This window comes from Notothenia coriiceps, unplaced genomic scaffold (genome assembly GCF_000735185.1).
Source record: "Notothenia coriiceps isolate Sejong01 unplaced genomic scaffold, NC01 NC01_scaffold00031737, whole genome shotgun sequence".
NCBI classification, from domain to species: domain Eukaryota; kingdom Metazoa; phylum Chordata; class Actinopteri; order Perciformes; family Nototheniidae; genus Notothenia; species Notothenia coriiceps.
Window position 1 is genome coordinate 1 of NW_011364438.1, and position 14160 is coordinate 14160.

Below are 14160 nucleotides of genomic sequence, written 5' to 3' on the forward strand. Positions count from 1 at the left end.
CATTGACTACAAAGTCTTTGAAGATCTGGAAAGATTCACCAAAAACCAAACTAGTTTTTTAGTGACCAAATAAACAGCAATGTTCAGATCATTTACTTATTCATGTTTTAAATAAAGGTGAATGTATTATTGTATTAATATCACTCTATAACCATAATACGTTACATAGTCTATCTGTTAATTTTGGCTGTCTTTTTCAAACTAATATGGTCCCAACGTCCTCTACAGTGGACATACTGTAACATTTACAAATAAAATAAAATAAAGAAAGTCTAAATTGCAAGATGTTTTTTTTAACCCTAAATAGGTAGGAAATCACCAAAAAAAGGAAATTGGAAGACACTTCTTTTTCCTCGGGTCCCAGGAGGATATGTTTATGCCATGTGTACAGTAAGTACTATGGCAAATACTATGTCATTTTCTCTGATATTTTCGACATACTATAGTATACTATGTCATTTTTTCGGATATGTTCGATAAACTATATTATGTCTTTTTTTAAAACATATTTTCGACATATTATTCTATGTCGTCTTTTAAATATTTTCAAAATACTATACTTTGTCGTATTTTCTGACATGTCGTTTCTTTTACATATTTTCGACAAATTAAGTTGTTTTTTTCCAATATTTTCGACATACTTTGTGGTTTTTATGATATGTTCAACATACTATACTGTCCTATATCGCTTTTTTTAATACTTCATATGTCTTATGAGGAGGTGATATTTTTGACATATTTTATCTTCTAATTAAAGGCGTTCATGGTAGATGTCTGGATTTCTATAATAAATAACACACCTGGATCTTGCGCCAGCCGTTGCGTGCTCTGATGAACAGCTCTCCTCCTTTCTCAGACACATAGGCCAATGTTCCCTCTGCAGCGCGATGAGTCTCTCTGCCTAGAGCGTTGCTCGTCTTATAAACAGTCATCTGAAATTCACAAAATCACAGCATAAACCTGGCAATATTATTTTCTTTTTTTACAATACAGATACCTTTTTCTGGACATTTATCATATCCTGCCATATTTAGACATTTCATTATAGATAAGGCACAAATGGCTTGTTTAGGTGTCGTACCGCGTTGGCATTTCCTGGAGATCCTGTCGGGCCTTGGGGACCGGGGGGGCCAGGGACACTGGCACCTGATCATGACATGTCAGAAATGCATTAACAGATACAACAACAACAACAACATTCAGCCTCCTGTAATAACTGACAATGATTAATTTGATGGAAACAAGCCGAGGTCACCATCTTTCTCTCGCCTTTACATATACACATACCTGATCCATATCCAGATGCAGGTCCTGGGGGTCCAGCAGGGCCAGGGGGCCCTCCGGGGCCAGGTCGTCCAAACCCAGGAGCTCCAGGCTCGCCCACAGGACCAACAGGTCCATGAGTTCCCACGATAGACTCACCTTTGGGACCCTACAGAAACATTTGAAACAAGATTTTAACTAAAATATATTCAACGGGAGTGAACTCGCAACATTAGCAAAGTTCATCCGTGTCGATTATAACCAATTATCCCAATACTTAAATAATAACTTATTGGAACATTATTTTCAGGATGTAGTTTAATGCAAATAGAACTCACCACAAGTCCTGACCTGCCAGGCAGTCCAGGAGGACCAGGCAGACCGCCGTCACCCTTGTCTCCCTTCTGACCTTGGTATCCCTTATCACCTCTAGCACCCTGAGAGACAAACGTACATTACATCAAAATCCAGGGTTCACCCAGGTTAGCAAGATATAAAAAGCCAGTTCCTTTAACCTACATTATCTCTAATAGCCTGTATATCTGTTGGATAGAAATCTATAAGAAAACACCTTTTAGTGTATTAAATTAGTTATGAGGATGGCCATAAATAAAAATACAAGCTCAAATAGTCAGAAATGCTGAGAATTATTGTAGAGTCAGGTTATAATTATCTGTGGTTTGGCACTGCTAGGATTCCAATTCCCATTTATTAAATTCATTGTTAATATGAACATATTCATGACATGATCATTTAGTCTTCTAACATAGCTCCAGATTGTATGATGAATCAGCACTCACCACAACTCCATCTGGAAACTCGGGTGCTGAGAAGAGAAATTATGAAACATAAGTGATACACATTCAGGTAGTCATTTACCATTAAAATATATTTTTTAAATGAGATTTCTGTTGCGAAGGTCTTACCAGGTGTCCCTGGTTCTCCAGGTATTCCTATATCTCCTTTGTTTCCTTTAGCTCCGACTGAGTCTCTCGCTGTACCTGACTGCTACACACACAAACATACACCCTTAACATAACAAGGATACCAGTGACGACATTTCAACTTTTTTTAACATCTGTAAAGAATGCTTAGGGAGGTAAAATATAGGCCTTAATCAAAGCAAAAAAAGACAAAACACTGATGTCAATAGTTAAAACTTTGCTGTCAACACGGCAACAACACAAGGGATCAGGGGATGCATGCTTGAGACAGCAGCACAAACAACCCTCTGCAGTGGCAGTTAAGATACAACAAAGTTAGGGAACAGGGTTAAATCAGGTTTATTTATGACAAAGTTCTACATTTATAAATGATGGTGAACTTTTCATGTTTTATCAGGGGAGACTGTTTTTAACAGTAGGTTAATCATTAATTAATTTACAGATAACCTTTTGTAACTCTCTGTTTTGATAGGAAGAGTGACAATGATAGGAAGTGAGAGATTTTATTTGTTCATGACTGTTGCTTTTTAAATTCAAATAATCAGTCAATAAAATGTTATTGAGATTCTAAATGTATAGAATACATTTAATATTTTTAGCAGCATGATTCTGTTACGACATAAACTCATCAGTCAGGTCAACATTTTGAAATGAATGTTCATACAGTTATGAAGGAAACCGTCACCACACCAAAAACCTCAAAAAGGACGCCATTCACCAAGTTCCCTCTTTGTTTGCCTTGTCTCTCCGGAAAGGACAGACAAGGCAAGAAGGATTTAGAGTCAGACCCACTTTGAAACCCGGCATTAACATTTTTCATTTTGGATTTCACCAAAAATCTTAATGAACCCAAAAAAGCACCAAAGATTGTGGACTTTAATCTAACATTTGTTGCATGTAACATCCAATATTAGCATCCAACAACAAATGCGTGTACTGTAGGTAAGACAGTGAAATACATGTCAAACTTCCTATGAGAGGAATGTTAACGCCTGATGAAATAAGGACAGAACCACAGACATTTATCCCTTTTAAGGACCATTAGGACAGAGAAAGGAGAGGAGCACATGAAGGGAGGTAAAGTAAGGGGGGAGGAATGGGGCAGAGAGCTGCCATGCTGCTACACCCACACAACAACAGAACCACCTCATTTTGAAATGAAACAGACCAATCAGATGGTCCGATTCAGACTTACTCGTCCCATTTTGCAGTGCGGTCTGGGGCGCACCGGAAACACTGTCTTTAAAATTCAAAGAAGAGCAGCGTCAACAGACTAAATTAGTCAGGTCCAATACTGTGCTAAAGATTAGCTTTAAAGAAAGGATTACAAAAAAATAAACACATACACAAACACTCAAATGATACCCATTGCTTTTAGAGAAATTCCAGTGAACCAAGGTCCTAATTTCTTTAATTCTAGTACACATTCACGGTCTCTTTGGAAGCCAAACCTGGTGTTTTTATGAAAGCATCAATAACAAAAAGTGTAGTGGATTTCTACCAATCAAACACATTTTTTGCACTTGTTTTTAAGGACCAGTGGGAAGGATTTAGTTGCATCTAGTGGTCAGGTTGCAGATTGTAACCTACAAAATAATCCTCTGCTCCCACCTCCCTTAACGTGTTATAGAATTTACAGTGTATTTCCATGTAACGCAGAAATGCTAAAGGTGATTATTCACTAATGTAAACATAGTAAAGGCTTGAATGTAAAGGCTTGAATGTAAAGGCTTGAATGTAAAGCCATTGCGGGGCTGCATAGCTTAATAATTCAAGTGTTGCCATAGCACGTCTTAGTCGTGTTTTGTGAGTTCACTTCGGCTTCTTTGCGTGGGATTGAATTGTATTGCTGTTATTACTGTTAAAAGTCTTCAATGTGCAACATGCAAACCTTTATAACAATTGTAACAATATAATGGCTGACCCAAAGCAAAAAGGTTCCAACGTCTTTACTTTTTTGTTATCTTATGCATATTTAACTCAAAAAAATATTTTTTTATAAATGTTTGTTCCATTTCATAAATCCCCATATATCCTACACACAGGTTCTTTGGAATATGCCTAACATGTATCTGTGAAACAAGCCTTTTAAAAACAAATTGAAATGTAAATTGTTGACTGTGCATCTTTATTGTCCCAATCAACCAACTCAAAACGGCAAATTAGAGAAATAAAAAGCCCAAATTGGAAACTTACTCCTTTCAGCCCAACTACTCTTCCTGGAAGTCCAGGCGGGCCCGGAGGACCCGGAGGTCCCTGAAAGAGAGAGAGAATATTATCACATTTGTGATACTGACCCATCTGAGTAATACATTAGGTATCTGTTTATCAAATGTTCAAATGCTTTATGGATTCAACAACAAGACAAATCTGATATTTTCTATCCTTTCCTCTTACCGATAGACCCACAGCATCTCCTTTGTCACCTTTCCTCCCAGGCATACCAGATCGTCCCTACGTGAACAGAAAAGAAAACTTATCAGTATTTATGAAACACACACACACACACACACACACACACACACACACACACACACACACACACACACACACACACACACAAAAGATTGTGCACGGTTTGAGCTGCAAAGCATGAGTTGATGACATCCTCCAGGTAAGAACTCTTTACAGACTATATAGAAGACTAGGGGAACATCACTCTTCTGGTTGGATGGTCATTTTCCTTTATTCAAGCATTGAAAGGTACTTACTGGGCGACCAGGAAAGCCATATTCTCCTTTTTGTCCATTTGGTCCTATCGGGCCCTGAAACAAACAGACAAAGTGATGTAAACAAAAATTAGATATATCACTAAGCACAGAAGTTTACAACAACAGAAATACATGGACGTGTGTATACTGTAGCTTGTCCTTAATTAAAATGTGTCACATGATACATTGTTAACTCACCATTAGTCCAGCAGGTCCAGAGAAACCACGGTCACCCTATGAATTCACAAAGCAGAACAGCAAAATGTGAAATGAGGAATTGGCATTGTGTTTACATCATTGGTTTCACTGACTGTAGGTATCTAGAATAAGTGAAAGGATTACTCCCATCAACCCAAACCCCCATAAGGTCCCTAAAAAGCAGAGATGCATTGTAGTTATTTGGTCTGAAGATCTAAAAGGAGTTAAGTTGCAGTGTCTTTAAAAAGCAAGAAAATTGGAGGCAATCGGTGTTGATTACATTTTTGATGGCCTCTGAAGTTTAAGGACTTACGACAACCACACAAACGCTACCATGTCTTGCTAATTGACTGTGCTGCTGATCAGTAGAAAATTGACATCAAATCACCAGTGTGCCTCTTTCAATGTGTGTGCTGACTGGCTGATGGACTGCTGTTGATATAGTGCTGTTTAGTTAGACTTCGACCAAATATATGTATAGTAGGGATAAGCGTGTAGGGCTAGCATGAGCAGCTACAGCATAAAAACAACTTCATCATCCTATGTCTTTGACCACTGTTAGTTACTGAGTAAGGTATGGTTTTAACAAATAGGGGTCAGGGGTCTCCTGTATGGTACCTTGAGGCCTTTCGGCCCATGGGGACCTCTTAGTGCTGATATGAGGGATCCATCAGCAGCAATGGTCACCCCTGGCTCCCCTTTCTCCCCCTGTTAGAGCAAAGAAACAAACACAAAATGTTTTCCAGTCCATTATGTTTCTGCATAAAATGTTCACACCTTTTCGACATTTTGAGATATTTACTCATATATCTTAATCCACATTCTGTATAGTTCTCACCTTGAGCCCTAATGGCCCCTGTACACCTGCAGGGCCTACGTCTCCCTTTGGTCCCCTTGGGCCCTGGAGAAGGAAGAAAGAGTGGTGAGTGAGTTAGGAGGTTGAGTGATGATGATGATGATACCGTTTTAAAGTAAGGTCCTTGGTGTGAAGCTTTATGAATTGTACAGTTGTTAAAATAAGTGTCATGATTTTTTTTGATTACCGAAGTGCTAAAACCTTCTGATATGTATTCTAAATGATGTGTCTTTGTGTCCTCAAAGGAAAACCCACCCTCTGAGGCAATAACATTTGCAACACTTTGGGTACCTACCCTGTTTAGCCCAAAGACAGCAAAAACCAAATTGGTAGAAAAACATGTTACATTACTATCCTATAATTTTAACATCTTTGTTTATGAATTGCAAAATACCCATGAAGACATTAATTTTAGACATTCAGAAGAAAGTTGCAAAATGGTCTTACAGGAAATCCTGCTCTGCCAGGCAAGCCTTCAGGGCCCTGCAACACGCAGACGAAACACAAACAAACAAACAAGCAACATGCACAAACATTAACACAGAGCCAAGTAAAAGCAGTAAGGCTGGGTTAACAACATGCTCATTCAGTACAAAACAGAAAAGCAGCCAAAGCACTTCAGACTGCATCAATGATGTTACGGTTAAGTTCTATCTCCTTGTCTTTAATAATGTCGTTTGTTCATGTTGCAAATGTGTGTTTGTTATCTATTAATGTAATAGCTGTTTTCTGTTTAGCATTTAAACATTTGTGCAGAAGGTAACATCTTAAAGATAGAAATAGCTCAGTTCTACGCACCACGGGCCCTGGTGGTCCTCTGATATCTGTGAAGTTGAAGATCCCATCTGTCATATTGAGCAGCAGCTGTAGACAGAACATACATATTAAGTAAAAGTGGGCATGTTGAACACATTTAGAGATTTGTAAAAGTCATTCAATAGGTTCTTTAGGAAGGACCACACCAACAACTTTACACCAGTATAGTTTCAAAACTATGGAGCCCAAGGGTCAAGTGGGTACAATAAATGTTTTGTTCAATAGCATTAAGTTAACAATTAACAGTTTAGAAAAACACCCTGCAGATAGAAAATAAAGATGATGACACTACATAGTACATATAACTATACAGTGGCAGAAATTATATTTACTCCTAAAAAAACTGTACTTAAATACAATTTCGAGGTAGTTAATTTTATTTCTTCATTTTATGCTACTTTACACTTTTATTTTGCTACATCTCAAAATAAATATTGTACTTTTTACTCCAATATATTTATCTGACAGCTCTATATTATACATACAAAATATAATTAAATTAATATATTTTGTTACTTAATTTTAGATTCAACTCGCAAGCAAAAGTTATAATTAGCTCAACCTTTATCATCTTAATCCAATGATAAAATATAAATTATTCAGATATGGTATGGCAAAATCTACTTTTGGTAATTTCAGTACAGTGTATTTGTGTGTGTGTGTGTGTGTGTGTGTGTGTGTGTGTGTGTGTGTGTGTGTGTGTGTGTGTGTGTGTGTGTGTGTGTGTGTGTGTATGTGTGTGTATGTGCGTACATCCGGCAGATTAATGGTTGGTCCAGGGGGTCCAGGAGGCCCAGGGGCTCCTGGGATACTGAGTCCATCAACACCTCGATCACCCTTCATAAGACAAAACAGACGGTTATCAGTCTGTTATCGAAATGTAATTGTGAAATAAAACTAGACCAGTTTGACATTTTGTTTTTTCAGCAACTCTACCTTGGATCCTAGATTTCCTTTTTCTCCTTTAGCCCCCTGTTTGTAGAATAAAGATAAATAAAGAAAACAAATGCATAAATGGGTTATCAACAAACTGCAGTGCATCATGCTTAAGGGTGATAGTTTGAATGTATTTAAATCATTTTGACTCTTCAGTCCTTGAATGGTGGGGGCTAGCTGTTTACCTTTACTTTGCGTTTGTATGCTAAGCTAACGCTAAACACGGCCTGGACATCTTTTATGAATCAGAAACATTTGTATTGCCAAGTGGGTTAACACCAGGGCCGGCCCTTGGCGTAGGCAGTATAGGCAATTGGTAAGGGCGCATCAATCTATGGGGGGCGCCAGAAATAAAAATAAAAAATAAAAAAAAGTTAGAAATTTAAAAAGAAATGTCTTTTTTTATTTCATAACAACACAATTTCTCGATTTTGGATCAACAAAGTACATCTTATTATCTTATACTAACAGAACTACGCCTATATTGCGTACAGCGGCAATAAACTATGGCGCACTCCCCTCCCCCCCCCAAAATCAAGTTGAACTGCCCCAGCCCCGGTATAAGCCAGAGGTTTATGTGAAATAGTTCTTTTTTTGAAATAATGGTTTTAGTGTGCAATTATAGGTTTTCATTTTGTATTTGTGTTTACATGATCATTATAGTTATAAAAAATATGAGAATAGATTTTCATCTATTCTCTTAAAGTATAAAATACTATATGACAGTAAAAAATTTTGTTATTAATAAACAAGAATACAGTTTAAACGGGGAATATCCATAAAGAAAAAAAAATCTGCTTACAGTTCTGTTTCATATTGATGTTGAGAGATGTATCCATAGATCTCTTCATGTTGCTCTCAAAGTGCACCAGATTGATGCTTTTAACTTCAACATTAAAAAAAAAAAAATCTTCCCGGGGGAGCATGCCCCGGACCCCCCTAGGGGAGGTTAGGTCCACCCCCCACTTAAATCATGTTCAAATGGATAGGATACTAAATACATTTTCACACATCTTGTGTCCATATCTTTCTGTTTTGGTGGTCATGCCACAACCGTGCACATGCATGCATGCGCAAGTCAAAGTGAGTGTCTGCGTTTTTTTGGGGGGGGTGCCAGCTAGAATCTTGCCTAGGGCAGCAAATTGGTCAGGGCCGGCCTTGGTTAACACAGACGAAGAGTTTTTGGTGCATACATAAAAATAGAACAGTGATAAAAAACGATTTAAAGAAAACTATAATAACATTACAATATAGCAATATTTACAATGAATATGGATGAAATATAGGACTGACAGTAGTAGGATGAACAAGATATTGTTATTGTTGAATTAGGCTTCAGAAAATTAACTGATGACTAGAAGTCCAAAACACACAAAATTACAAAAGCTCAGAAAAGCAAAGCAGTATTTGGATTTGTAATGATTATGTTTTATTATAACTTTAAAAAACACGTTTGTAAAAACATCCGCTACATACTCTGGCTCCTGGTAGTCCAGCAGGACCCTGGCGGCCCTCTGGTCCTTTGTCCCCGGGTTCACCCTGAAATCACAGCAAGGCAACACTTCTTCTTAGTGACGTTTACAACTAGATACTATACTTGTTTCTCTCATAGAATAGATCAAATGCTTTCCAATGGCATTTTTCACTGTATCATCATACTCAAACAATAAAAAGACTAAGAACAAAGGTAAATATTTCTGAAGCAGTGCCATTTCAGAATCAAATTACCTTGACGGAGAGCCCTGGTGCTCCTGTGGCTCCATCCTCACCCTACAGGAAAAACAAGAGGTACTGTTCAACTCCAGCGCAAAAGAAAATATTGCAGAGAGTAAGCAAGGGCAAAAATATTCACAGAGGAATCAGGCGTTAAATATTATTGGCTGTTCAAAATCTAAATTCCCTTAGCATGCATAAAGCGAGCAGACAATCCATTTTAAGGAATATATTACCTTAGTTCCTGTTGGACCATGTATACCAGGTGGACCCTGAAAAAAGAAAAAAAGAAAATACTTATTGTATATGAAACAATATACATAATTTAGATAAAAGTCTAGATCTTTTTAAATGATTTAAATAATACATGTTACCATTTAATAAAAAAATGACTAATGCAACAAAATAAACAAATATTCATACTTCCCATGTCTTCCCATTTTTAAGACTTTTTGAAGATTGAATAAAGACATTTTAATACCGAACAATGCCTTTTTTTTTTTTTACAATAATGAATTTTATTTATTTTAGGACTTTTTAAGCATCTGTAAGGAATCTCTTACCTGTGTGCCTCTGACTCCGGTTCCAATGAGCATGTCACTCTTCCCAGATCCTTCCATATCCTGAAACAGAAACACAGTCTGATGTTAAACATCAATTTAACTGAATTCTTTATCGACCCATGTGGCTCTTCTCTGACCTACATGAGGCGTTGTCTCTTCATTGTCTTATTAGTTAAAGTATGTTGTGGCTCGACAGTTAAGTTATGTTAAGTTAATTTATGTTTTCTAGTCTAGTCTTGTGTTTTTGATCTTGTCACTTCCTATTTTTATTTTGAAAGTAATCCTTCCCTCTCATTCCAGATCCCACACTGCCTTTGTGTGTTTCCCGCCCTTGAGATTGCTTGGCCTTGCCCTGATAGTTTTCACCTGTGCCCATCCCCCTCACCTATAAATAGCCCTTGTGTTTCTTTGTCCCTTGTCAGTTTGTTATGTTCCATGCTGTGAGAACCTGGCCCTTTGACTCCTGAACTTTATATTTAGAAAATACCTTTTGTCAAGTGAGTTTTGATTTTTGGAAAACCTTTTTCCCACTGGATGTATGATTTTGATTTTGTAGAAAATATTTTTTTTTCTACGTGTAATGAGACTTAATATCCGTTATTAAACTACTTTCTGTTTTTGGACAACTGTCTCCGAGTCCTGCATTTGGGTCCTGTGTCCTGTGCCTCAGTTCACGACAAAGTCGATCTATATGAATTGTATGCTTAGATCTTTGATTTGAAATAGGGTCACCTCTACAAAGAATTTGGTTGGCCAGGGAGGGCCAGGGGGTCCTGGGGGACCGGATGGGCCCCTCTGCCCCGGTGGTCCACTAGGTCCTGGAGCCCCTGAAGATCCATTTGTCCCCAGAGACCCGCATTCACCCTGCAGAGAGAAAAAGATATGTTGGGAATAAAATAAAATAGAAACAACCACAGCAAAGAATTTATTTTGTCTCTATGTACTCTGTGTATAGTCGTGTATTACCTTTGGTCCAGGTTGACCAGCTAACCCTTGTTCACCCTGAGGAAGTAAAAAAGAAAGAAATAAAGTATCACTTATTCTGATATCATAGCATCATTAGTAGAGGCCGTCCATTTATCATAACATATAGACGTAAACAAAACTATTAGATGTGTGTTGTAGAGCCAGTATATTACATTATAAGAGAAATTCTTGTATTCAGAATTGTATGTCAAATATCGGACTATCCACCTAATAAAAACTATCAAAACCATGGTCATTTGGCTGAGTCCAGCAGTGCCTTCATTTGTTAAAATAGTTTCTGAAGCAATAAAGACAACATGATTAGAGATCATGTACAATCATTAGCCTGAGCATTGAGGCAGTGAGCTAAAGTCATTGTTTTTGAGAGGCACAATTGAAAAAGAGCCTCATAAGTCCCTTGGCCTTTATTGTAGTTTACATTCATTTCATATATCCTTCATCAATTCTCAGGCTTTTGACTGTACTGTGTACAGTATAGTACATTATAAGAAAAATGCTTGTAATCAGAATTGTATGTCTTCCAAATATCTGACTATCTACCTAATTATATCATCTCAAAGTCATGGTGATTTTGGTCCAGCAGTGCCTTCATTTGGTAAAAATAGTTTCTGACTTTGATATGATACGGCGCACTGAGCTCCTATAAAACATACCTTCTCTCCCAAAGCTCCTGATAGGCCTGGACTGCCATCTTTTCCTGCTAGACCCTGGACATAGGAATACAGACAGACACGAGAAGAGGTAAAAAGCAGCGATAAGTCAGAGAAAGTATGGCAGTATATGAAAGAGTGATATGATGCCAAGCTGATTGTTGACCCTTTAGCCATTCCAAAAGGGACCAACGCCAAATCCAAATAATACAGCCTGTCAGTAAAGGAGTACTGGGTAACTTTCCTTTAGTGATGAGATCATCCATGCCAACATCTGTCTGACTCAGCTGAATCAGCCTTGTCTCCTTAAACTGTGATTCTCGTACAGAGAACTGTAATTTTAATTCAATGGGAACTAATTTTGTTCTGAATAACATTTTTATGGATAACAAATACAGTTTTTATCAAAGTGCATACAAGTCTTTTGAGAGGAGGCTTTGTTGGAAGGATGGGTGAAACAAACAAAGGAATTTGACTGTGTTAAACCAATAGTTAAGTTCAATTATTAAAATGTATGTCCGTGAGTTAAATGTAACAAATATACTTATTTTAACCCATACCATGATCTTTGCCTAGACCCAACTTTATAGGGATTTTTTAAGGTTTCGTTTTGATTTACAACTTTAATCACATTTAAAACTGCTACTGTAGTCTGTGAGAAGATATGTTATGACATTGTTTACATTTTAATTATTGAGAAAATCGTTTCAGGAGACATTGTTGACTTCAATATACCTCGCTCACACTTTAGTATAGAGAGTATTAGGAGATTGTTGACTTACTCGAGTCACAGTCAAGTTAGACCAACTGTATCATTTATCCAATTTTTCTTAGCACATTAAAGATAGAGAAGGTATTAATCAGTGGAGTCAGCAACTTTAGAGGGAAGGATGATGTCTGTATTTCTCATCACTTAAGGAAAATTGATATTGATAAAAATGCAATGTATTCCTTTAAGTAAGCAGCATCAGACCAAAGTACAGCAATGTTTTGCTCATCAAAAACGTGCATGGGGCACACGGTTTGAGCCATATACAATTAGGTTATTAGTTAATTTTACCAACTCAGTTTTAGATATTTTTGCAAGATCTGAGCACATCAGTGTACCTTGGTACTTGACTGAGAATAGCTAATATACGTACAGCAATATACAAAAAGGGGAAATAACACAGATCAGTGAAAAGGCAGATTTGCTCCAACACCATGTTGTCAGAAAAAAAAAGGCAGCTCAAGCTCAGGTTATACAGCACATTTGAGATCAGTTCCTTTCAGTTCAGAATGATACAACGCCGAAATGTTCCATGTGATAATGACAACATTTGAACTGAAAGGAAATGAATAGGAGGCAATTGACCAATTTCCAAAGCAGGTCACACAGGTTTTTCAGCAGTGGCTGCCAGTGGGAATTTCAAGGGGCAAAGGAAGCAGTGACACACGCACGCAGGCACGCACGCACGCACGCACGCACACACGCACACACGCACAAACACACACACACACACACCTCAGCCAGGTGAAAACAACATCCATTTAGCCAGCTGCCAGAAAGCAATAAAGACAACATGGTTGGAGATATTGCATAATCATTAGCCTGAGCATTGAGGCAGTCAGCTAAAGTTGTCATTAAACATGGCGTCATTGTTCTTGAGAGGCACAATTGAAAAAGAGCCCCATAATTGCCCCCCCTTTAATGTAGTCTACATTCATATCATACATCCTTCCTCAATTCTCAGGCTTTTGATTGTAGTTCTGCCTTTTATCGTTTGCAAACAAATACCTCGCCTGAACCCCAAGCAGACCCAAAGTCAAGCCCAGAACCGGACGCAAAGCCGGGATCAGAGCTGAACCCGGAGCTGAACCCAGAGCCGAGGTCAGAGGAAAACTCTGAGCTCAGTCCTGAAGCATCAGACCCAGAGCCACTAAACCAATCCTCATACATCTGGAACAAGGGTGGAGAGGAGGAAGAGGAGGAAGAAGGTGGAGAAGAAGATTGAGGAAGAAATATAGGTGAGGAGATATAGGAGGAAGGTAGAGGGTGATATCAGGGGGGTGACAGGAACAGAGGCAGAGGGAGGATAAAAGATACTCTCATCACATCATTGGCCAGGACACACATACACATTAAGAAGAAAGACAAATCATTGATAATAGAGACAGAGATACAGCAGCCTTACAAAGCATGTCAGCATGTGTTATGGATTCAAACTTTTAAATCACGCTATTCATTTGGCAATCATAAGAAATATATGAGTGACCTAGTGAGGTCAATTCAGTCTAGTCAAACTTGACAAGTGATAGATGTTAGATACCAGTCAGTGTAACCTTAAAGTGGACCTATCATGCTATATAATAATGATATAGTGTAGGACCATACCTATATAAAGGCATATTTATACTTTTTATTTTTCAAAATACCAAACAGATCATGCATTTTAGTCATTCCTCATTTCGCTCAATTTAACACTGTCTTTGCATGGGCTGATTCTGAGAGAACAGCACCATCTACAGGCCTGACATATGTAC

General features: G+C 37.9%; 1 protein-coding gene across 1 annotated transcript; it reads right to left on the bottom strand.

Moving 5' to 3' along the window:
* Positions 1-800: 800 nt before the first annotated feature.
* LOC104960223 (collagen alpha-1(XV) chain-like) lies at positions 801-13576 on the bottom strand (the record flags this gene model as incomplete). Its single annotated transcript, XM_010788201.1, has 25 exons — positions 13415-13576; positions 11641-11694; positions 10967-11002; positions 10733-10864; positions 10001-10060; positions 9674-9709; positions 9453-9494; positions 9201-9263; positions 7725-7760; positions 7542-7625; positions 6771-6836; positions 6420-6455; positions 5955-6017; positions 5735-5824; positions 5117-5152; positions 4919-4972; positions 4605-4661; positions 4404-4463; positions 3403-3447; positions 2190-2271; positions 2064-2089; positions 1602-1700; positions 1288-1432; positions 1082-1146; positions 801-932 (listed from the first exon to the last, which is right to left on the bottom strand). Coding segments are annotated over exons 1-25 (1761 nt in total), but the record flags the coding sequence as incomplete, so codon positions are not given.
* Positions 13577-14160: the final 584 nt, after the last annotated feature.